The sequence below is a fragment of the Suncus etruscus genome, chromosome 12 (assembly GCF_024139225.1).
Source record: "Suncus etruscus isolate mSunEtr1 chromosome 12, mSunEtr1.pri.cur, whole genome shotgun sequence".
In the NCBI taxonomy this organism is placed as follows: domain Eukaryota; kingdom Metazoa; phylum Chordata; class Mammalia; order Eulipotyphla; family Soricidae; genus Suncus; species Suncus etruscus.
The window spans coordinates 103598786-103624304 of NC_064859.1; the positions used below are offsets into that span (position 1 = coordinate 103598786).

Consider the following 25519-nt stretch of genomic DNA (forward strand, 5'->3'; position numbering starts at 1 on the left):
CTTTCAGTTTCAGGGTCGTCCGCAAGAGAAACGGCTCTACTGTGGGGCGAGGGTCACGGGCCTTGCGTGTGGCTGACCCTGATGACCCCGAGTCCCATCAGGAGTTGCCCCGAGTGCAGAGCCAGCAGTCAGCCCTGTGTGCCACAGGGTGTGGTCTCCCCAAAATGTTAGCAAGTGAGCCAGGGCGTAAACGTAGCTGAGATGCTGAGGAGATCCTAGCTGTGGCGGGGGTGGGGGGACTTGGAGGCAGCCAGAGGTGCTGCTGTCCCTTGTGTGGTGGCCGAGTGAGCGACGGAGTTGCGGGGACCTGGAGTGCATGTCTGGGAGTCCCACGTGCCTACGGTCCAGTTGCTGACCCCCACTGACCGGCAGAGCAGGAAGGTCCCTGTCAGAGCCCAGCTGCCGATGTCCTCAGGGCCTGGAGGCAAAACTGACAATATCTGTCTCTCTTATTAGAGAAGCCCAGAGGCCTGTGACCAAGCCCTAGGCCAGAAGAGAGAGAATCGGAGAGAGCTGGGTTTGGGACCAGGGTAAGGTCAAATGGAGGGCCTGGTAGAAGGAAGAGGTGTGCGATGTAAAGGGGAGAACTAGTTCAGGAAGATACAGCCGAAGGTAGCTGAAGACCTGTCAAAGTCGGGGAGGAAAGCCATAGCCAGAAGCAGCAGTTCAGTCCCATTTCTGCTTCAAGTGCCTTTCTAACTGCCAACAACTCTCCACCCCCAGTCTTGAGCATACCCCTTTTGTGGTCACCTGGTGCTGGGCTGTAGGACTAGAGATCCCCGGGTGTGACCAACCCCTGTGGAGCACAGCAAAGGGCAGAGGGGAGTAAGGAGGCGCCCCACAGGCAGTATCTTCGGTCCTGGAAGGTTCCAGAGGCCCAGCTTCTGCCTGCTGATTCGCTCTGACCTGCCAAGGACCCCTGTGGGACTGAGGGCCCTTGCTCTCGACAAAACAGACTGACTGAACCCAGGACTGGCCAGAGTATAGAGGGGATCCCCAACTCCTGGGCCTCTTCCTCCAGAGGAGTCCCTCACAGCAGGATTGCCATGGGGTCCCAGGGACTGGCAGGCCTATCTCCTACCTACCCTTAGGAGCACGACTGCCTGAGCAGACCCTCCAGCATTCCTGCAGCAGCCCCCGAACCTGAGCCTAGTGCCTCTCCAGCCCCATCAATCAAGTCCACTGCCAACTGATCCCCCCAAAACCACAGTATCCAGAACCCCAGTATCCAAGCACCCGCTGTAGTACCCAGGAAGCAGAGCCTCCTTGAGGCCATGTCTGGGAGAGAGCCAGGCTCAGGCCTGAGCTTCATTCAGAGCAGCAGGATGCCCGCCCAGGGTCCCCAAGTTGCCCAGGGGCCCCACAGAGGCAAAGACTTTGCCTACAGAACCTCAAAATTCCATCCAGGTATCAAACCACCACTAGGCCTAATGATCCCTGAAAGTAGCCCCAGGTCTAGAGTGTTCAGAGCCCTCCTTAAAAAAATGAGCTATGGGTCTGGAGAGATAGCATGGAGGTAAGGCTTTGCCTTTCATGCAGAAGGATGGTGGTCCGAATCCCGGCATCCCACATGGTTCCCCCGTGCCTGCCAGGGGCGATTTCTGAGCCCAGAGCCAGGAGTAACCCCTAAGCGCTGCCGGTGTGGCCCAAAAACCAAAAGAAAAAAGAGCTGTGGTTGGGGCCGGAGCAGTGGCATTAAAGGAAAGGTGTCTGCCTTGCAAGCACTAGCCTTGGACGGGCTGCAGTTCAATCCCCCAGCATCCCATACAGTTGGTCACCCAAGCCAAGAGCAATTTCAGAGCACATAGCCAGGAGAGCCACCAGGTGTGACACAAAAAAAACAAAAAGCTTTATGGGGCTGGAATGACAGCTCAACGGGGAGGGTATTTGCCTTGCAAGCAGCCAACCCAGGTTCAATCCCTAGCATCCCATAGGATCCCGTTTGCCGGAAGCAGAGCCAGGAGTATCCCAAGTGCTGCCAGGTGCAGGTGTGGCCCAAAAATAAAAACACCTGAGCTGAGGGGCTGGAGCCATAACCCAGCAGGAGGGCACTTACCTTGCACACAACTATCCCAGGTTCAGTCCTGGCATGTTCCCATGTACATGTTCTTGTGTGCATGCATTCCTACATAAAAGCTCCTGTTGCATGTGCTCTTTTGTCCATGTTTCTATGTTCCCATGTACATGTGCTTCCATGTGTTCCTTGTACATTTTCCTATACCCGTGTGTGTTCATGTGGAAGTTCCCATGGCATATTCCCATTTCCATGTTTTTGTGTGTGTGTCTTCCTATATGTGTTTTCGTGTGCATGTTCCTCCAAGTCCCCATACGTGAGAAAACATGATAGAGCTTGAGTGGGCATTAAGCTGCGAATGGAGCAAAGTGGGTCCTGTCTTATGTTCCTCTTCTGATAACTTGTGAAACAAGGGCTCGGGTGAAATACTGGACAAGAACTCTCTCAGGATTCCTAAGGGACCAAATGGGATACTAGGGATTGGAGCCGTTTGGCTACATGCCTCCCCATATCGTCTCTCTTGCCAAGAATCCAGCACAGATACGCACGATACACGGATTCTTGTCAGAGTGCAGGGTAGGCAGGCCCTGCACTAGTACCCTGATGTCATTTCGTGCTCCCCATGCCAGAACCGCAGTCACTATGGGCACAGGGAGGAGACAGAGGGATAGGCTCCAAGCCTCAGCTGGCAGAGCAGCCCACCCAACCATTCTGGGGCCTGAAGGGAAATAAGGCCGCCCACTGGAAGGTCAGTGACCAGGACTCCAGACTCAAGGACTTCATTCTTCTCTTTATTCCATTATCGAATCAAATACTGAGAGCCGCGTGCAAGCCGTCATATCGCGGGCCACACGCGACTGTCAGTTTCAAGTGCTGCAGGAGATGGGGCCTCCGCCCCCATTGGACCAATTCTGCAGTGACTCAGGCCTGCGCCCAAGTGCCAAGGTTTCTCCTAGTGCTTTCCTGCCGGGCCCCACAGTACGCAGGACAGGAGAGTGGCCTGACCAGTGGCCACTCGCCTTTCACATCATTTCGATCGTGGAACCAGGAACAGGCCCAGAAAGTCCCACACACAAACCAACATCTCCAAGCGTGAAGCAGTTCAGAGAGAGAGGACGCAGTGGGCAAAGAGGCTGAGGGCTCTGAGGGCTGGAGCCGAGGCTGCTACACAGGAGGCCTGGGATCTATCCACACACGGGGAACAGCCCCTGCCCAGCTGGACACGGCCCAGAGACCAGAGGAGAGGAAGGGAAAATGAACAGAACAGAAGCAATGAATCTGAGGAGGGATTCTCCATGGGCACTCGCGGGCAGGCAGGCTCATTTGTTGCGGGGCTGGGAGGCCATGTAGAGCGCTACGAGGCAGTAGATGGTGCCCCCCACCGTCAGTGCCAGCGTGGTCCGGTACAGCATCTGGTCGGGCAGGCCTCGCTTCAAGTGCACAGGCACGCCGTCGGGTCTCTGCAGAGAAGGGGCGGAAGGGAGGGAGGACGTGAGTGACAATTCACCGCAGAGCAGGCTACCTGCCAACAAAGCTCTAAAACTGAAGAAGGCAGGCGGGTGGGCGGAAAGAGGAGGAAATGACCCAGGTCCCAAGGAATCTCTGGCTAGTCCCTCAGCTGGGAAAGGACACGGGCGGGGGAAGAGGACACAAGTGACATAGGCCAGTGTAGATTTAGGGGCATTGAAACCAGAAAGGCGGACACTACCATGTCCGCTACACCGAAGCACAAGAAAACCAAAGCCCAGCGAGGCAGAATATGTGGCTCTTCTACGACCTCCAACCAAGCTGCCTTCTCCCCACTTGCGCTTTGCCTGGCTCGTCTTCGGCTGCTGCTCCAGGGGTGAGCGACGGTTCGGTTTCATTCCCAAAGCGACGTTCATGAGCCCAAGTACCGTTCAGAACCCCCAAGCCAAGCGCTCCTTACAGCAGCTCAGCAGCCAGCGTCCATCCCCGCGGGGTGCCACGGCGAGTGGGCACAGGACTGTCGGGAGTCTCGAGCCCCGGCTCCGGAGCCAGGAGACCCAGCGGCTGTCATCGGCCCAGCTGTGGCCTGTGCCGAGCCTCACCTGGAAGAAGCGCTGCAGCTCCGGGACCCGGTTCCTCGCCGCCGCCGCCGCCGCCTCGTCCGCGGCGGCCTGGGAAGGGAACTTGGCGGGGGAGGCGAAGATGACGGGGGGCGCTTCCCGCTGCGCCACGGGCCTCAGACCCTGCGGGGAGAGGGCGGTCAGGGGACGGGAGGGCGGAGGGCTGCGAGCTCGGGGTCTGCCCCGAGGGCGCGCTCCAGCTGTGCCCAGCTGTGCCCAGCTGTGCAGGGCCGGACGCAGCGAGGCGACGGCAGCCCGGGCAGGCAGGGGCGGACCCGGGACGCGGCGGGCGCGCGCGCCTACCTGCGGGCTGTAGGCTTGGGCGGCCCAGGCGCCCGCCAGCTTCTGCGTGAAGCCGCTGAACTTGTAGTACATGGCGGACGCCGCTGACCCGACCCGACCCGACCCGACCCGACCCGGCCCGGCCCGCCGCCCCGCTGCCGCCGCCGCTGCTGCTGCCCGGCGCGACCGGCGCCGAGAAAGGACCCACGCGACCGCGACGTCCGAGGACCCCGCGCCGGGGGGGGGGGGCAGGCGGGCTGTCCGGGGCAGCGCCTGAGCAGAAACGGACACGCTTCTGACCCCGAAGAAGGAAAGCCCGGGCGCCTCAGGAACGGACAAAATCAAGCCACTGCAGGGAGCCTGAGAGAGACTCTGACGGAGATTCCCTGCGTCTCTGAGGCGCCCTGTTCGACTCTCTTCTCGCATTTTTATTCCGGCGGTTCGAAGACGCCTTAAGATCCGCGCGAGCGCCCTGCGGACCAGGAGGCGGCGGAGTCCGCGGCGGAGTAGGAGGGGCCGGTTCTGGGCGGAGCCTACGGGAGCGGGCGGGGCCGTTTGACGACGGCGTGGGCGTGGCTTGCTTGCGCCGGCGTGTGGGTGTGGCTGGGCGTGGCTGCGTCAGGGGCGGGCTAGCCGAGAGTGTGGGCGTGGTTTGGATGCCTGGGACGTGGTTGGGATGATGTGGGCGTGGTTGGAACGCCAACGCAGTTTCAAGAGGTGTGGGCGTGGTCAGAAGGGTCGTGGACGCGGTTCAAAGGGTGTGGGCGTGGCTAGATGGACTGGGCGTGGTCGCGTGGGATTTGGGCGTGGCTAGGTGGGCAGAGGGGCTGGTTAGAAGGTGTGGGCGTGGTTAGGCAGGCTGTGGGCGTGGTGTGATGATAAGGGATGTGGGCGTGGCGTGGTTTGCGTGTGGGCGTGATGGTAAGGGCTGTGGGCGTGACTTGCGTGTGGGCGTGGTTGGACGGGTGTGGGCGTGGCTGCCAGCCCAGGTCAGCCGTGTGCACTTGGCCACGGCCGGCCCCTCCAGCTTGCTTCCCGCTGGGCTCGGGCGGCGCTCCGCTTCTGCGGGGCGTTCCCAGGAGACGGCAGCGCTGCGCTCCGTGGCGCCGCCCTGGGCACTCGCATCCGGAGGCCGGAGGAGCGGGAGGGCCGCAGGGCTGCCGGACACTTGTGCACCCGAGCCTGGAGGGCCTGGCCACTGTCCGGGCCCAGGACCTCCTCTGGGGCCTCCTCTGGGGCCTCTGCAGGGACCTCGCAAAGCAGAGCTGTCCTTGACTTCCAGACACCCGAGGGTTCTCGGCTCTGTGGAGCAGGTGGGCACCTGTGGGTGACCCCAGCCACCCGGATGGATGGATGGATGGATGGATGGATGGATGGATGGATGGATGGATGGACGGACGGACGGACGGACGGACGACGGATGGATAAGTGGGTGGGTGGGTGGGTGGATGGATGGATGGATAAGTGGATGGATGGATAAGTGGGTGAATGGATAAGTGGATGGATGGATAAGTAGATAAGTGGATGGATGGATGGGTGGATGGATGGATGGATGGATGGATGGATGGATGGACGGACGGACGGACGGATAGATGGATAAGTGGATGGATGGATGGATGGATGGATGGATGGATGGATGGATGGATGGGTGGATGATGGACGGACGGATGGATGGATGGACGGACGGACGGACGGACGGACGGATGGATGGATAAGTGGATGGATGGATGGATGGATAAGTGGATGAATGGATAAGTGGATGGATGGATGCATAGATGGATAAGTAGATAAGTGGATGGATGGATGGGTGGATGGATGGATGGATAAGTGGATGGATGGATGGATAAGTGGATGGATGGATGCATAGATGGATAAGTAGATAAGTGGATGGATGGATGGGTGGATGGATGGATAAGTGGATGGATGGATGGATGGATGGATGGATGGATGGATGGATGGATGGATGGATGGATGGATGGATAAGTGGATGGATGGATGCATAGATGGATAAGTAGATAAGTGGATGGATGGATGGGTGGATGGATGGATAAGTGGATGGATGGATGGATGGATGGATAAGTGGGTGAATGGATAAGTGGATGGATGGATGCATAGATGGATAAGTAGATAAGTGGATGGATGGATGGGTGGATGGATGGATAAGTGGATGGATGGGTGGATGATGGACGGACGAATGGATGGATGGATGGATGGATGGAGGATGAATGGAGGATGAATGGAGGATGGATGCATGGATGCATGGATGCATGGACGGATGGATAGATGGATGGATGGATGGATGAATTGGATAAGTGGATGGGTGGATAAGTGGGATGGATGGATTGGATAAGTGGATGGATGGATGGATGGATGGATGGATGGATGGATGGATGGATGGATGGATAAGTGAATGGATGGATAAATGGATGGATGGATGGATAAGTATATGGATGGATGGATAAGTGGATGGATGGATAAGTGGATGGATGGATAAGTGGATGGATGGGTAAGTGGATGGATGGATGCATGGATGCATGGATAAGTGGGTGGATGGATGGATAAGTGGATAGATGGATGGATAAGTGGATGGATGGATGGATGGATGCATGGATGCATGGATGGATGCATGGATGGATGGATGGATGGATAAGTGAATGGATGGATGCAGCGTTTCCCATAGATGTGTGTTTCTTTACTGCCCACCATCTCCCTGTTCACAAGGAATAAAAGCCCAGAGCAGCTGACACGAGACTCAGGTCTGCTCCTTATCAGGCTGTAGATTGCTCCGGCCCACTCGGGAAAGTGGATGCCGGTGACCCACACACCCACATCTCATCTCCCGCAGAGTGCAAGGATGCGGCACCTCAAGTTCTTTCTCCAAGGCTGAGGGGCCTGGACTGCTCACTCCCCATGTATTCCTTTTGGCTTGAGGGCCACACCCAGCAGTGCTCAGGGCTGACCCCTGGATCTGTGCTCAGGGAACCACTCCTGACTCTGTTTGGAAATTACTCTGAGCTCTGTGCCCCAGGATCACACCCAGTGTGCCTCAGGGGAGTACTGCGGTGCCAGTGATGAAACCCAGGATGGCCACGTGCAAAGCAGATGCCTCCCTCGCTGTGCCGCCTCTCCAGTCCTCCTTCCCTTCTCTGACCCTCGCTTCTGACATGGGCCCACTGTGTCTTTGTGGTCTTACCCGTCACCCCTGCCTGGAGTCCCCCAAAGGCACCAGCCACACATCCCCCAAGGCTCTTTACTCCCCCTGAAACTGCTGGGCTCTCGGAGAATCTAGGTTAATTTTTCATGGCCACTCTAAATTAAATGTTCAGCAGCTGATTCATGCGTGAAGTGATGGGCCTGCACAGCCCCACAAAGGGCAGCGAGCTTGCCCCTAGCCCTGGGTGACGCTGAGATGGAGCGAGCAACCCTGGGCCCCGGGGATCTGCCCGTGGCCCTGTGAATCTGCCTGCACCCCCTGGCTGGAGGTTCGGTGGGAGGAGGGGGCAGTGACAGTCCCGGCCTGGCCCAGAGCGACAAGCTGCCGGCTCCTGGCAGTGCCGCCTGGCCTGGCCTTGCACTCTGCTTGCCTGAAACTGCTGCCGTCTGATGGCCGTATCCCACATGGCAGAAACTCGAACCCTGGAAACGCTCCAAGTGCCTGGCAGTCCGGTGGGAGATGAAATGTCAGCACTGAGCGTGGGCCTTGCCAACAACTCAGGGCTGCAGGCTGGACTCGAGGACATGGATGTGGACGTGGGTGGCTCTGCTCTGCAGAGGGCTCGGGGACCCCACAGAGAGGAACCGGCTGCAGCTGAAGCCACTGTGGATGGTGGGACCCTCCTTTGATCAATCTCCGACCACATGAGCGCTTTTTCATGTGATGGAGGCTGGTGCCAGCCCATGGGAGCTGAGGACACCACAAGGCCATGGGGATGCCTCTCTCCAACCTCTGCTTCCTCCCAGCGCTCAGAAATTAGAGCTTTGAGTGAAGCTGAGCTGTGGAAGGTGCTTCCAGGAGCCAAGACCCCCTCCTCACCCCTTCCCATTTCCTCCTCAAATCTGCGACTTTGCATGACATGAGACCTTCTAGGGGACTAGAGGGGGTGGCACAGAGCTGTAATATTATGTCTGTGCGACCCTTTCCTGGGCAAACATTTCCCTGCCTGGCACTTGGGGACCAGGAGGAAGCCCAGAGGGCAGCGGACCCAGTCACTCAGGCCCTTCTGAGCCGTGTCCTTGAGTCTCAGTATGATTTGGTGTTTGTCCCCGGGACCTTGAATCAAGGTCATTCTGGCATTACTGCACACATTGGCCCCTTTGCTCACGTTGGAGCAGGAACGGGGGACAGTGAGTGGACTCCCCTGAGCATAGGAGCCTATCCCCAGCAGAGCTGCCCCCAAGCCCATGGCGGGGACGGCCATGCCGCGGTGACACCAGTTCTCTGTTGTCACCCACTGAGCGCCACTGTGGGAAGAGCTGCCACCCTGTGCCCGCCACCTGCCAACGCGCATGTCAAAAGCGCAGCCACCGAGATTATGGATTTAACTCAAATGTGACACATTGCATTTCATCTCGCTGGTTAAGAAGGGCTGAGGTATGACTCATAATTTATTTTAAATCATCTTAAATACACTTAATTATGCACAGCAAGAGCTGAGAGGCAGCGTGGCACCCAGGCACTCTGGCGCGGGCACCGGCGATCACATGCATCCAGGCTCGCCCGCTGTGGGGCATGACTCGGTGCGGGGAGGACCAGGCTCTTCCCTCAGAGCCCCCCAGCACACGCTGGCCTGCACAGACACAATCACAGACACCCCCGACGTTTTATATAAATGAAACCCAGGAAAACATGTTTTCACATGTTAATTTGGAATGTTTTAAACCCATTGCACAGGTGTGAGAGACCGATTGAGTGAGGAATTTTAGGGTTTTTTTTTTTGCGGGGGTTGGGGGGGGTCACACTCAGTGGTGCTCAGGGGTTCCTCCTGGCTCTGGGCTCAGAAATCGCCCCTGGCAGGCACAGGGGACCATATGGGATGCCAGGATTCGAACCACTCTCTGTCCTGGATCTTCTGCGTGCAAGGCAAACTCCCTACTGCTGTGCTATCTCTCTGGCCCCTAGTGAGGATTTTTAAACATTATCCAAGGAAGGATCACTCATGGCTCAGCAGTCCCCTCGAGTTCATGTTAGAAATGTTCTTCGGGCCTGGAGAGATAGCACAGCGGTGCTTGCCTTGCAAGCAGCCATTCCAGAACCTAAGGTGGTCGGTTCGAATCCCGGTGTCCCATATGGTCCCCCGTGCCTGCCAGGAACTATTTCTGAGCAGACAGCCAGGAGTAACCCCTGAGCACCGCCGGGTGTGGCCCAAAAATCAAAAAAAGGAAGGAAGGAAGGAAGGAAGGAAGGAAGGAAGGAAGGAAGGAAGGAAGGAAGGAAGGAAGGAAGGAAGGAAGGAAGGAAGGAATGTTCTTCATAGGAGCTGGGGAGAGAATGGGTGGAAGGATGGCGGATGGGTGGGTAGATGAAAGGATGGGTGTACAGGCAGGTAGATAATGGAGTGGAAGGGTGGGTGGATGGGTGGTTGCATGATATATGAGTGGAAGGGTGAGTGATGGATGAATGGATGAGCAGGTGATGGAAGGAGTGGATAGATATGTGGATGTTGGATTGGAGAGTGGACACATGGATGGATGGAGGTAAGTAGAAAAATGACCAGGTTGATAGGTGAGCCAGTGCATAGGTGAGTGGGTGATGGGTGGCAGAGGGGTGGGAGAGTGCACGGCGGGGGTCTGCCTGGCCATTCACAACCCCTTTCACCTCCAACCGCTGCCTCGAGGGGGCCACAGACCTAGGTGCCTGCCTGTTTTTCGGCTTTGTTCCGGGACATAGGGGAGCTGGGTCGCATAACAAGACCATTTAATCTCCGAGGAGTCTCCACGCTGTTTTCCACAGCAACGGCGCCATTCCAAGTCCCCCCAGCAGGACACAGGGTTCTAATTTCCCCGCATCCTTGCCAACGCTATTTTCTGCCCTTCCTAACAGCCGTCCTAATGGGCAAGCAGCGGATCGTGCTGTAATTCTGATCTGCATTTCCCTAATGACTGTGGTGTTATGAACCTTTTCATGTTCCACAAAGCTTTCTGATCGCAAACACAAGGAGAGAGCATGGCCGGCGCTTCTGGGTCCTGCTCAGGACAGCAGAGGGGAAGGGAGGGGGGCTTATTTCCCACGGAGCCAGCCTGCCAGCTGGCCAGTGGGTTCGGGGATGGCTGAGGGCATGGACGGAGGCCTGGAGGGGTACGGAGAGGGCTGCCCAAGGATGGATGATGGATGGCTGGGTGGGTGGATGAGCGTAAAGAGGGGGTGAGAGTGGATGATGGATGGACGGTGAGTGGGTGAGTGGATGGGCACAGAGGGATGAGTGTGTCTGTGTCTGTGGTGGGCGGATGGATGATCGATGGGACAGAGATGCTAGGTGAATGGGGAGGTACAGGGAGACAGGTGGGTGGATGGTTGGACAGAGAGCGGTGGGTGGGTGGATGGACACAGAGATGGGGGGTGGATGGATGGACAGATGGGTGGATATTACATGAATATCAGCAAACAAACAGATGTCGAGTCTGCTTTATGTCAAATGCCATGTCATTAGCTGACAGTTCAGTTTTAGGTCAACAGGAAAATCTCTTCCTATTCTTCTGATTTTCATTGCAGGGAGAATAATTGGACCACGGATGTTCTACTCCTATTTTTGTGTATCTCTTGTATTTTTAAATGTTTCTATATAACATGTATCAAAAAAATTTGTAAACATCCTTGGTGACGTTTTCCCTTATGCTCCACTGTTGAGGTGTGTGCGTGTGCCTACGTGCATTTGTATGAGAATGTGCGTGTGTGCGCACGTGTGTTCGTGTGTACACTGCATTGTGTGTTCGTGCTAGTCGTGTGTTCACGTGCATGTGTGTGCATGGACTCTGCTCAGTCGCCAGGGACCTCTCAGATGCTCCTTCGACACTCACAGTGGGAGGAGCATTCCAGAAGGTGCACCCACAAAAGAATCTGCGCATGTGCCACAACCAAGTGACGCAGAAACTGCCCAGAAACCAGCCCCTGCCACCAGGCTGGGGTGGGTGGGAAGGAGGCACGGTTGTGTTTGCTGCCGGTCACTGCAGGGAACAGGTGGGCCCTGTCCATCCTTTGTTGGTGGGAGGAGGCCCCTTCCTCAAAAACACGGCCCAGAAAGCGCACCAGGGAGGTGGTCTGAACCTTGACTGGCACAGGGGAAGGAGGGTCAAAGCTGGGAGACTGGCCCACCTGCACCCACCCAGTCATGGCCCCCTGCAGGTTGCCCAGGCCCCTCCCACACTCCTCATAGTCAATTAAGCCCCTGCAGGTGCTCAGTCCCCGTCCAAACAACACCTCCCATACCAGCCATCCCCCCCAGTAGGCGCCTAGGCCCCACGCATCTCCCCACACACCCAGTCATTCTCCCCTGCAGGTCCCCAGGCCCCGTCCACATGCTGTCCTCTCCTCTGCTGCATCTCTGGGGTTGGGGGTTCTCTGGATGCAACCCCCCTAAGCTCCAGCTGCAGAAGCAGGAACATCTGGGGCTGTGGCTCTGCTTCTGGGGCCCAGGTGCTTTCCCAAGTGGCAGGCAGGGCCACCTCGGGGTCCCTCAGTATCATTCCCACTGAGCCAGCCATGCACCTGCCTGGCAGGGGCGCCGGGTGAGCCAATCTAGGGGCACCTGCGGAAAAGACCCGCACCAAAGCACTCAGGCCCTCCTCCAGCCCAGATGCTGTGTGCTGGATTGCACTCACATCCGTTTAGAGTCTGCCTGTCCCCACACAGGTCCTAGGGGATGTTGGGCTTCAGGGCTCAGGCCTAGCCTCAGGCTTCAGCCACCTGTGTGCGGGTCACAGCCCTGCAGCCTGTGCAGTTCTTCAGGCAGTGCCCCCCCCCCCCACATACACACACCCTACAATTGGATTTTGCTCTATTTTTGGAAGATTCTGCTGGTGCTGAATTCGTGTCCTGCACTACTCCTGGTCTCTGGGCACTAGTCTGGTCTCTGCTGACAGTGCTCTCTCCACAGATTGGGAGGCTGGATGAGGAGGGAGACATATGGCGGCTCGGTCATAAGCAATGGTACCCAGAGAGAGGGATAGACAGAGAGACAGAGACAGATGAGAGAAGAGAGAGAAGGAAGGAGAAAGAGCTGGAGAGAAGATGAAGGTAGAGAGGAGAGAGAGGGAGAGAAAGAAGGGCCAAGCAGGAGGCACCCCCCCATGATGGGGCAGACATGGGCAGTGAGTTGGATGCTGTGGTGTCTTGTCTCCATTCTCCATTGCCTCGGACTGGGGGAATCTCAAGGCCTGTGTTCTAGAACATTCCAAGTACCCAGGACAGACGGAGACATCTTAGCCAAGTCCAGGAACCCTACAGGGACGAGGCCTTTCAGCCGTTCAACAGCCGCATGGCTCCAAAGTGCTCACATTGTCACTAGGAATGGGGTGTGTGACCCCGATTGGGACTACCACAGCCCCAGGGTTCTTACGGGACATGCAAAGAAGTTCCTTCTTCGAGGCTGACTGATCATCCTTGCACAAACACCTGCCGTCTGTCTGTCCATCCATCTGTCTGTCCACGAGCCCGGAGCACCCCTCTCCTCTCTTCAAATTCAGGGGCTGCACTTTCTCCACTGCAGCTGGACAGTCTCCGATGCCCGCCCTGTCCCCAGCACCCAGCACCAGCCACACACTCTCACTGACACCCAGACACAGGCCAGCACAGTGGAAGCAGGGAAAATGCTCCGTGTTGTCACTGAAACATCCTGGGTCATGTTTAAGACCAACGACTTGAAAAGATGCTTCCTGGGGCCGGAGAGATAGCATGGAGGTAAGACATTTGCCTTGCACGCAGAAGGACAGTGGTTTGAATCCCAGCATCCCATATGGTCCCCTGTGCCTGCCAAGGGCGATTTCTGAGCATAGAGCCAGGAGTAACCCCTGAGCACTGCCAGGTGTGACCCAAAAACCAAAATAAATAAGTAAGTAAAATAAAAGCTGCTTCCTGGAACTGCCTGACCCGGAGCAGAAGAGGGGAGGGTGGGAAGGAAACTGGGACATTGGTTGCAGGAAATGTGCACAGGGTGGGGCTGGACACTGCATAATTGAAACCCACCAACAGCTTCGTAACTGCATAAACCTTTTTTGAAAAAGGACCAGAGGGAGAGCACAGTGGGGAGGAGGCCTTTGCCTCGCACCTAGACGACCCAGGTTCAATCTCAGGCATCCCATAGGGTTCCCCTCATCCCCATGAGCCCATCCAGGAGCAATTTTCTGAGTGCAGAACCAGGAGTAACCCCTGAGAGCCACCGGTTGTGGCCCAAAAATCAAAGTAATTTAAAAATAGGCCAGAGCAATAGCACAGTGATAGGACACTTGCCTTGCATGTGGCTGACCAGGGCCAAAACTGGCTTCAATCCCCAGCATCCCATATGGTCCCCTGAGCACCACCAGGAGTGGTTTCTGAGTGCAAAGCCAGAAGTAACCCCTGACTGAGCTCAGCGGGGTGTGGCCTAAAAGCCAAAAAAATTTTAAACAATTTTAAAAGTATAAAAATCCATATGGTCCCATATGGTACCCCAGGCCAGGAGCGATTTCTGAGTGTAGAGCCAGAAGTAACCCCTGAGGTCACTGGGTGTGGCCCAAAAGCCAAAAAACAAAACAAAAAAAAAGTTAAAAATAAAATACAGCTGGAACTCAAAGGAATTCACATAAATGTCTTTCCAGGTCTGTGCACCAGCTCAGGCTGCAGGCCAAGCGCAGGGCCCCAGGAGTGAAGACAAACATTATTAAAAATTAACTGAGCAAGACCCAGCTCGCTCTTCTCCTCCAGGCACCCCGTGAGTGGCGGATCCTCTGAAGAGCTGAGCCCACTGCGGCCTCCCTGGGGGGCAGCCATGTTTGCTCATCTGAGCAGGTCACTTTGCAGACCCCAGCATGTAACTCGGCCGGGCATGGAAAATGCCCCCAGGTGCTCGCTGTTCTGGTGCTCTTGCTCTGATGGTCACAGGGTGACCCCGGACTGCCCAGGGTAATGGGCAGTTTCCAAAGTGGTGCTTTGCTTGTTCTGCAGCCGGGGCTGTGAGAGGAGTTTCAGGCAACTTCCAGGATAAAGACCCTCAAAGGTGAAGTTCAGTTTCTCCCTGAGTGGGACAGAAAGTGTCCCCTAAGATCAGGACATAAATGGGGCCACCACCATCTGTCTGTCACTGTGCCAGAGCTCCTAGAAGGAAAGCGGGTAAGGGCTGAAGGCAAGGGCCCTGATGTAGGAGGAGGAGGGACAGAACCATAGGGCAGCAGAGAGGGGACCTGCCTTGTATGAACAGACCTGGGTTCATTCCCAGAATGACCCAGAAAAGGCTCTCCCCAATACTGCCAGGAGCAATTCCTTGAGTGCTGAGCCAGGCGGAGTCAGCCTTGAGCACTACCGGGTGTGGCCCCAAAATACAACAACAGCAAAACCTTGCAGGAAAGAGACTCATCTTCATGCTTCTACCGGGAAGCACAAAATAAGGGCAAAAATAAACAGGACTTCAGAGCACCTGGCGGGGGGGACCAGGAACCCCCAATCAAGTACCACAAGGACCTGGTGTTGGAATATGCATAACACCTCAATAATCAGCCATCAAAAGACACCCACATCCTCAACGGGCAAAGAGTTTGGATGAAAACGTGACTCAAAATCCAAAGAACATGGGGCCGGAAAGATAGCATGGAGGGGGCCCGGAGAGATAGCACAGCGTTGTTTGCCTTGCAAGCAGCCAATCCAGGACCAAAGGTGGTTGGTTCGAAACCCGGTGTCCCATATGGTCCCCCGTGCCTGCCAGGAGCTATTTCTGAGCAGACAGCCAGGAGTAACCCCTGAGCACTGCTGGATGTGGCCCAAAAACCAAAAAAAAAAAAAAAAAAAAAAAAAGATAACATGGAGGTAGAGCATTTGCCTTTCATGTAGAAAGACGGTGGTTCAAATCCCAGCATCCCATATGGTCCCCCGACCCTGCCAGGAGCGATTTCTGAGCGCAGAGCCAGGAGTAACCCTTGAGTGCTGCCAGGTGTGACCCAAAAAACAAAAACAAAAACAAAAAAAAATCTAAAGAACATATGACTAAGAACCAGAAAGAACTTGGACAGCCTTGCAGTACTAATCACTGGGGAAACACAAAGCCAAGAGTGGGGATGGGGCTTAAGACCCTCCAGAGGCTTGCGGGGGTGCCATGATGGGAATGACACATGCGACCCCCACAGGGCAAGTCTAGCAGCCCCTGCCCAGGGCAGATGAGCCCCTACAGCCCCAGACAGGCCTCCAGGAGGCAGAGGTGACCTCTAAGTACCTCAGGCTCCTACTCTATTGTTGGAAGGGTGGGGACCCGAGAGCTGGGATGTGGCTCCCACCATGACCCAAGCTGACTCAGTCTGGCTTCTTGGGGGACTGCCCCTCCATAAAAAGGAAAGAGGCCGGAGCGACAGCTCAGTGGGGAGGGCATTTGTCTTGCACCTCAACCGACCAAGTTCAATCCCAGCATCCCATAAGGTCCCCCGAGCATCACCAGGAGTGATTCCTGAGGGCAGAGACTGGAGTGAGCCCTGATCACTGCAGGGTTTCTCAAAAGCCAAAATCAAGAAACAAGAAAAATAAGAAGAAGCAAGTGCTAACGGTAGGGCATTTGCCTTGCACACAGCCAGCCCAGGACAGACTGCAGTCCTACCGTTAGCACCTGCATGCTTTAGCCAGGGAAGATAGTCAGCAAGGAAGCCTGGAAAAAGCAGCTGAAGGGGAGACAGAGGCCAAGAGAGCCAGAAGGAGTAGAGAAGAAGCTGCTAGGAAAAGGCTTAGCATAGAAGCCATGTGAGAAAATGTACATGACAGATAGGAGTGTGAAATCAAGCTGGCTGACTCCTGAAACTGAATCTGACTGCTTTGGGAATCTCTCCGCCCTCACCCTGCAAGCTTCAGATCTGCCAGGCCCCAGAGGCTGCGGGAGCCGGGCCTAACCAAGAAAGTCCTCACCATCCCCACACCAACTCTAAGACACTTTAATTAATATATTAAAACAACACTCAAACCACAGCCAACGGGCCACATGCAGCCCATTGAAGACATTTATCCAGTCCACGAGGTGTTTTTGCCTCCGTTGCCTGTCCTGCTTAGCCACCGACTCATCCTGCAATCAGCAGCGCACTTGTATGGGATGTGCAGCCCCCTCCCAAATCTCCCAAATTCCCTCCTTCTCTCTATCTCTTGACTCCTCCTTTTAGTCCCGGGCAGGGCCCTCAAACTAGGGCCAATTTTGATTTAAAGATTTTTATCTCCATGAACAGCATTTTCTGTGACCCATTTTCTATTGACATTGAAAATGTGGAAACGGCTTACAAATGGAACTGGCTGAACTGCAGAATTGTGACTTCTTTTAAAAGACATATTCAGGGCCCGGAGAGATAGCACAGTGGCGTTTGCCTTGCAAACAGCTGATCCAGGACCAAAGGTGGTTGGTTCGAATCCGGTGTCCCATATGGTCCCCCGTGCCTGCCAGGAGCTATTTCTGAGCAGACAGCCAGGAGTAACCCCTGAGCACCGCCGGTGTGGCCCAAAAAACCAAAAAAAAATAATAATAATAATAATAATAATAATAATAATAATAATAATAATAATAAAAATAAAAGACACATTCAAGGGGCCGGCAAGGTGGCACTAGAGGTAAGGTGTCTGCCTTGCAAGTGCTAGCCAAGGAAAGGAGACGGTTCGATCCCCTGACATCCCATATGGTCCCCCCAAGCCAGGGGCAATTTCTGAGCTCATAGCCAGGAGTAACCCCTGAGCATCAAACGGGTGTGGCCCGAAAAACCAAAAAAGAAAAAAAGACACATTCAAGTCAAGCAGCCTTCCTAATTTCTATGCCTCTCTTCCCTCTGAAACATCCAAATCTCAGGAATGAAGCACTCAAAATGGCAAACCATCTTTGGTAACACTTACGCATGTGAACAGACTTTTTCCAGAATGCAACATCTGAAATTCCCAACCAGATCTAGACTAACTGATGCACACTTGCCTCACTTGTTACGACTAGCGGTGACAAATGTGGAACCAGAGAATGACCATCTCAGCAGCCAAAAGCAGGCCCTTAGTTCCCAATGAAATACTGCTAAATTAAAACAAAAACAAAAACGGGGCCAGAGAGATAGCATGGAGGTAAAGCATTTGCCTTGCATGTAGAAGGTTGGTGATTTGAATCCCGGCATCCCATATGGTCCCCCGTGCCTGCCAGGAGAGACTTCTGAGCATAGAGCCAGGAGTAACCCCTGAGCACTGCCGGGTGTGACCCAAAAACCAAAATAAAACAAAACAAAACAAAAATACTGCTAAGTTTGCCGATTTAATTTTACTTGCTCTTCACTTTAAATATAGGATTTGTTCCCACTTTTGTTTTTTACTTCAAAATAAGATATGTACAGTGTGCATAGTAATTTGTTCATAAGTTTGTTGTTTTTGGGGGGGAGTGGGGGCCACACCCATTGACACTTAGGGGGTTACTCTGGGCTACGTGCTCAGAAATCGCTCCTGGCTTGAGCTTGAGATGCCAGAGATTGAAGTGAGGTCCGTCCTGGGTCAGCTGCATGCAAAGCAAACACCCTACTGCAGTGCTATCACTCTGGCCCCTGTTGTTTGTTTGTTTGTTTGTTTGTTTGTTTTTTAACTAGAGTTCAGCCCTCCGATGGTCTGAAGGACAGTGGCCCTCTGTTTAAAAAGTCTGAAGACACCAAATATTATCACAGAGTGGGTTGGGCCTTTATTTTTGTTTGAAAATTGTCTGTATAGTTTTTATACCTGTTTAAAAGAAACGTGCTTCTCTCCCATTGGGAGAGACAGATTAAAAAATGCAGAATAGGGCCCGGAGAGATAGCACAGCGGTGTTTGCCTTGCAAGCAGCCCATCCAGGACCAAAGGTAGTTGGTTCGAATCCCGGTGTCCCATATGGTCCCCCGTGCCTGCCAGGAGCTATTTCTGAGCAGACAGCCAGGAGTAACTCCTGAGCACAGCCGGGTGTGACCCAAAAACCAAAAAAAAAAAAAAAAAAAAAAAAAAAAAAATGCAGAATAAGAATAGACAATATCTAAATTTTTTTCGGGGCTCTGGACCATACCCGGTGGTTCTCAGGGGTTACTCCTGGCTCTATGCTCAGGAATCACTCCTGGAGGTGCTCGGAAGACCCTACAGGATACCCTAGAATCGAACCCAGATCAGCCATGTGCCAGGAAAACACCCTCCTCACTGTGCTATCTCTCCAACCCATAAATATCTCATCTTTCTGCACTGCTTCTCCACACAGACTCAAGCTTTCTTCCTTCCACACGGCCCCGAGAGCTCTGCTTTACATCTGTCACGAGTCTGTGTTTTACTAACGAGCGTGTCGTCTGAAAGAGCCACTCGGGCAGACAAAATGATGCTACTTCTTAGATAATATATATTTATTGTCATACACACAGAGACACACGGGGACGCTTCTCTCGTATCAGCGCCCAGGATTTATGGCTGGAATTCTGCATTCCTGCAGGCTGTAAAGAAACTGTGGAGTAAGTCACCTCAGAACCTCTCACTGGAAAGCAAGAAAAGCAACACGTACATGGATCACATCAGTATATACTCGTACACAGAAAAAATATTTTAAAAGACATGCTTCCGGTCTTTAAAAGTAACATAAAACATTACAACATACAAATGGTCTCCACGTGGTCCTGAGTAGACACAGAGAATTATTTCAGAGCGACAGATGTCTGGGCTTAGAAGAGGGTGCATAGTTGACTGAGGAGTGCAGAATGGTGGGAGACAGAGCTGCGGACATAAAGCCAGGACATGCTGTGGGCATGAGTGACAGGGTCACCTGTTCCCTGTAAGTGAGACCAAAACAATAGTTCTTCCTCTGGCTTCCATCCAATAAGTGTCATTCACAATTTTACTCTGCTGGGCTGAGTGCTGATATTTTTAAATATAGATCAAACGAGGACCTGAGCGATAGCACAGCAGGGAAGGCATTTGCCTTGCTCGCAGACGACCCAGGTTCAATTCCTGGCATCCTCTAAGGTCCCCCGAGCCTGCCAGGAGAGATTCCTGAGCACAGAGAAGGGAGTAACCCCTGAATGCTGTCAGCTGTGGTGCCCCTTATATATACAAAGATAGATACATATACATAGATGATAGATAGATAGATATAGATAGATATAGATAGATAGATAGATAGATAGATAGATAGATAGATAGATAGATAGATAGATAGATAGACAGGCAGACATATGTATCAAAGGAGGTTTCCCCAGTGATTTAACATGAACTTGTTTAAATGACAGTATTAATGCAGCACGAATTCCCAATTCTGTTTCCCAGACTAAGGTGAACTGGGAAATTCATACTCACAGGTAAAGTTTAAGTACTCATGGGAATGTGAGGAGAACTGGAAAAATCTGGAAGTCCAGGAAGCCTTTCCCTCTGAGTTCATGCAGAAGGCAAGTTTGTCTTCTTCCTTGACTTCATTTCTATGCAGTTTTGGAAATCCTTGCCACAGCAATAAGGCAAGAAAAAGAAATCAAAGGGGTCCACACTGGAAAAAGAAGTTAAATCACCACTATTTGCAGAGGACATAACACTATACACAGAAGATCCTAAAATTTCACCAATTAAAACCTCTTAAAAATAATAGACAAATATGGTAAAGTAACAGACTACAAAATCAACACACAGAAATCAGTGGCAATCCTGTACACTAATAATGAACTAGGAGAGAAAGAAATTTTTTTTTTTTTGGTTTTGGGCCACACCCGGTAATGCTCAGGGGTTACTCCTGGCTATGCACTCAGAAGTCGCTCCTGGCTTGGGGGACCATATGGGATGCCGGGGGATCGAACCTCGGTCCGTCCTAGGCTAGCGCTGGCAAGGCAGACACCTTACCTCTAGCGCCACCGCACGGCCCCATAGAGAGAGAAAGAAATTTTAAAAATAAAATAGCTCTTGGGGCTGGAGCAGAGGCGCAACAATAGGGCACGTAGGGCCTTGCACAGAGCTGTCTGACCCAGGATGAACTTCGGTTCAATTCCCCGGGATCCCATATGGTCCCCAAGCCGAGGGAAATTTCTGAGCGCATAGCGAGGAGTAAACCCTGAGCATCACTGGGTGTGGCCCCAAAACACAAATAAATAAAAAATAAATGAAACAAAATGAAATAAAACATGGGACCGGAGAGATAGCACAGTGGTGTTTGCCTTGAAAGCAGCTGAACCAAGACCTAAGGTGGTTGGTTCGAATCCTGGCGTCCCATATGGTCCCCGTGCCTGCCAGGAGCTATTTCTGAGCAGATAGCCAGGAGTAACCCCTGAGCACTGCCAGGTGTGACCCAAAAACATAAATAAATAAATAAATAAATAAATAAATAAATAAATAAATAAATAAATAAATAAATAATAAAATAAAACAGTTTTGGGGCCAGCGATATTGTACCCTGGGTAGGGCACGCTCCTTACATTCAGTTCACCTGAATTCAATCTCCAGCTTCCCCTGAGCCTACTAGGAGTGATCCCTGATTGAAGGTCCAGGAGTAAGTCCTGAACACTGCTGGATATTTCCCCCTCCCCGTTGTTTAAAAAAATTTAAATTGTGTCCTAAAACACCACCAACCTAGCCATAAAATTTAGTAAAGAATGTGAAAGACTTATACATAAAGAAAACATTGCCAACCTTGAAAGACAGAAAAGGAAACAAGGAAATAGAAAATCAATCAATGGACTGGAAGACATAATATTGTCAAAATGGTGGTCCTGCCAAAGCATTGTATAGATTCAGTGCTATCCCCATCATATTGACAATGTCCTTGAAGAACTTGCTACAAATTCTTATAAAATGTGGGTTTATAGTAAAACTCCCCAAATTACCAAACCAATTCTGAAAGAAAAGAAGATGTGGAGAGATAGCATGGAGGTAAGCTGTTTGCCTTGCATGCAGAAGGTTGGTTTGAATCCCGGCATCCTATATGGTCCTTTGAGCCTGCCAGGAATGATTTCTGAGCGTAGAGCCAGGAGTAACCCCTGAGCTCTGCCGGGTGTGACACAAAAACCAAAAACCAAACAAACAAAAAAAGTAAGATGTGAGGTATTGCATTTCCTGAAGCTAAAATTGTATTATAAAGCTGTAACAACTGAAGCTGTGTGGTACTGGAACACAAACAAACTCACAGACAAGTGGAAAATAAATTTAGAATCCAGAGATAAACCCTCCAGTTTATCGGGAGCTGATCCATGACTCAGTAGCTGGGTGCATGGAGTGGAAAAAGAAAAGTCCTTTCAACTAACAGTGTTGGGGAAGTCAGATCACCACACGTGAAATAATCATGAGACTTGCACTGTATTTCACACCACTCACAACAAATAATTCAAAGCGAATGAAAGAACTTGAATCTTAGACCCAAACCCATGAAATACATTGGGAAAAACGTAAGGGGAAAGCTTAGGAGAATTCTCCAGAATGTGGGTCTCTAAGGTCTCTTTGGTGGTTTGATCCCATTGGTGGAAGTCAACAAAAACTCAAATGAATAACATCAAACTTGTAAACTCAAATGAAACATTCAATTAAGAGGTTTTTCACAGCAAAAGAAACTTGGGCTAACACCAAAAGACATCCTCCAGAGTGGGAAAAACATTGTCACATCATACAACAGATTAAGGGCTAAGGTCCAAGATCTATAAAACACTTACAAAGGGCAAGACCAACAATAACTCCATCAAAAAATGGGGAGAGGAGATAAACAGGTTTCCAAAAAAACACGCATGGATGACCCGTGAGCACGAGGGAAGTGCTGATTATCATCATCGTTGATATTCAGGGAAATGTAAACAAACAACATGAGATATCACTTCATATCAGTGAGAACAGGACATGTCGAAAAGACCGGAAACCACCAGTGCTGGTGGAGATATGGTGAGAGGAACTTCATTCTCTGTTGAAACTGCCATTTGGTTCAGCCTCAGTGGAAGGCAGTAGGAAAGTTTCTCCAAAAAATAAACTCCACATGACCCTGGAATTTCACCCCAAAACTTCATCCCAAAACACAAAAACATTCATTTGTGTTCATTGTAGTACTTAACACAATAGCCATTTTACCAAAACAACCAGCCCAACTACAGATAAGTGGATCATGAGGCTGAGACACACATTTCTACCCAATGTAGTACTGGAAGTACTTGCCATAGCAATTAGGCAAGAAAAAGATATCAAGGAAATTCATACAGAAATGAAAAAAGTCAATCTCTCACTACTTGAAGATGACAGTCTATACTTAGAAAATCCTAAAGACTCTACAGAAAACAAACCATTTCTAGAGGGGCTGAAGAATTAATACAGCTGGTTTGGTGTTTGCCTTACATGTGACTGGCCTGGGTTCAATCTCCAGCATCCTATATAGTTCCCTAAAGCTGGCCCAAGTAATCCCTGAGTGCAGAGCCAGGAGAAAGCCCTGAGCACTGCTGGGTGTGGTTCCCCCTACTAAAAAAAATGTTACTAGAATCAATAGATTGGGTTTTTTTTTGTTTTTTTTTTTTTTTGAGAGGGGGTCATACCCGGCGGTGCTCAAGGGTTACTCCTGGCTGTCTGCTCAGAAATAGCTCTTGGCAGGCACGGGGGACCCTATGGGACACCGGGATTCGAATCAACCACCTTTGGTCCTGGATCGGCTGCTTGCAAAGCAAACGCCACTGTGCTATCTCTCCAGGCCCCAACAGATTGGGTTTTTTTTTTTTTGTTTTTGTTTTGGTTTTTGGGCCACACCCGGTAATGCACAGGGGTTACTCCTGGCTATGTGCTCAGAAGTTGCTCCTGGCTTGGGGGACCATATGGGACGCCGGGGGATCGAACCGCGGTCCGTCCAAGGCTAGCGCAGGCAAGGCAGGCACCTTACCTCCAGCGCCACCGCCCGGACCCAGATTGGGTTTTTTTAATAGATTGTTTTTGTAAAGTGGCAGGCAACAAAATCAAAACAATCATGAAATAGAAAAGAGATTTTTTTTTTCCATTTACGAAGCCAGAACGATAGCACAGCAATAGGGTATTTGTCTTCCATGAGGCCGACCCCAATGGTCCTGGATTTGATTTCTGGCATCCCATATGGTCTTCCAAGCTTACCAGGAGTGATTTCTGAATGCAGAACCAGGAGTAAACCCTGAGTGCCACCAGGTGTGGCCCAAAAACAAACAAACAAAAATACCATTTACAATTGTGCCTCAGGAAATCAAATATGTAGGAATTGGCTTGACGAAAAGAGTGAAAGACCTATTCAAAGAAAACTAAACAAAACACTACTTAAAGAATTAAAAGGAGAACTTGAGAAAATGGAAACACATTCCCTGCTCGTGGAATGGGAGGATTAATATTATCAAAATGTCCCATACTTCCCAAAATAATATACAGGTTCCTTGCAGTCCCTATAAGGAAACCCATGGCATTTTTCTTTTTTCCTTTATTTAAACACTGTGGTTTACAAAGTCGTTCATAATACATTTGTTTCTGAAACTCAACATCCCGACACCAACCCCACCACCACCAGTGTGACCTTCCTTCCACCATTGTTCCCGACTTTCCACATAAAACCCTCCCCTCAGGCACAAAATAATTTATTCTATATTGTTTATTACAGCAAAATGGTTAATGGAATTATTGAAAATACTTCAATAGAAAAAAATGGGTGAAAAATCATTATACTTCAGTGAGGTTATCAGCGTCATTGTGAGGGTTTGCTAAGCTGTTGCTGCTAGCTGAGCCTTCTGTATTATTGGGTTTTTGTTTATTGAGCTTAGCAGGCTACTGTGCTCCTTTCCTGTCTAATTTGCTGTGTTCCTACTGTGCTGGCAGGATTGTGGGATTTGGAGCCCAGGATCTGACTAACACGTGTTAGCGGCTTGTCTGCAGCTCTTCCAAAATTGGGCAGTTGTCTGCATGGCTGCGGCTGTGGGATGTGAACTTGGGTGTGGTTTCTGGGGGTTCCAGCAGTGTGAGGGGGAGAGAAGGGAGGCTGTCTGCCCCTGCTCTGAGAAGACACCCCCTCCCCCCCAGCTCTCAGCCCAACATCCTGCATGACTGGAGTTTTCGTGGACTTAATGTCTCTGCAGAGATCCATCATGAAGCAGTGAAGTTAGGCCATTTGCACGGTGGCAGCTGTGGGGTGTGGGTGCAGCTGCCGGGGCTTTGGCAGGGCAGAGATTCAGCCCACCCCCTTCCCGAGGGTACCCCAGACTTTTCAGCTCGAAGAGCAGTGTACCCGTTTTAGCAGCTTGGCTTGTGCCTCTTCCAAGATCAGTGGTGAAACAGTGAAGCTGGGCCGTTCCTTACGTGGCTGGAATGTTCTGGTGACAGTTTTCAAAGAACAAAATCAAACAATCCTGAAATTCAGAGGGAGCAATAAAGACCCCACCAATAGATCCCACCAATAGCCCAATAGAAAAAGGAAGATGGGAGATGTCATTTTCTCCAAATTCAAATGATTACAAAGCAGAAGTAAGGAAAATGCTACGATCCCACAGATCAGTGAGATAGAATTAAAACACCAGAGACAAACATTCAGTTATACAGTCAGTTAATCTTTGATAAAGGAGAGAAAACATGAAATGAAGCAAAGAAAGCCTCTTCAACAAGTGCTGCTGGCGGGGCCGAAGAGATAGCACAGCAGTAGAGTGGTTGCCTTGCAAGCAGCCGACCCAGGATGGACGATGGTTCGAATCTCAGCATCCCATATGGTCCCCCGAGCCTGCCAGGAGCACTTTCTGAGCACAGAGCCAGGAGTAATGCCTGAGTGCCACCGGGTGTGGCCCCCCCAAAAAAAGAAAAAGAAAAACTAAAGGAAACAGGGACCAGGATATGAAGACAACCCACAGACTGGGAGAAATTATCCAACCACCTCTCACTCGTCTAATACTATCCAGGTTACTAAAAGCACTGATAGAACTTGATAAGGAAATAGAAACACCCAACCCCAAAATGGGTTGGGGTATCCAAAAATGGGGAGAAATGATAAACAGAAATCTCTTCAAAGAGCAAATGTGAATG

At 51.8% G+C, this 25519-nt stretch overlaps 1 protein-coding gene across 2 annotated transcripts; it reads right to left on the bottom strand.

Annotated features, from left to right (window-relative positions):
* Positions 1-3179: 3179 nt before the first annotated feature.
* On the bottom strand, positions 3180-4568 carry LOC126023893 (cytochrome c oxidase subunit 7A-related protein, mitochondrial). 2 transcript variants are annotated; one of them, XM_049784282.1, is made up of 4 exons: positions 4518-4568; positions 4405-4487; positions 4084-4224; positions 3180-3474 (listed from the first exon to the last, which is right to left on the bottom strand). In XM_049784282.1, the coding sequence occupies exons 2-4, from the start codon at positions 4474-4476 to the stop codon at positions 3334-3336; spliced, it is 354 nt and encodes a 117-aa protein (XP_049640239.1). In that variant the 5' UTR covers positions 4477-4487; positions 4518-4568; the 3' UTR covers positions 3180-3333. The 2 variants fall into 2 exon arrangements, with proteins under 2 accessions (XP_049640239.1, XP_049640240.1); XM_049784283.1 differs by lacking the exon at positions 4518-4568 and having other exon boundaries at positions 4405-4516.
* Between the last annotated feature and the right edge of the window lie 20951 nt (positions 4569-25519).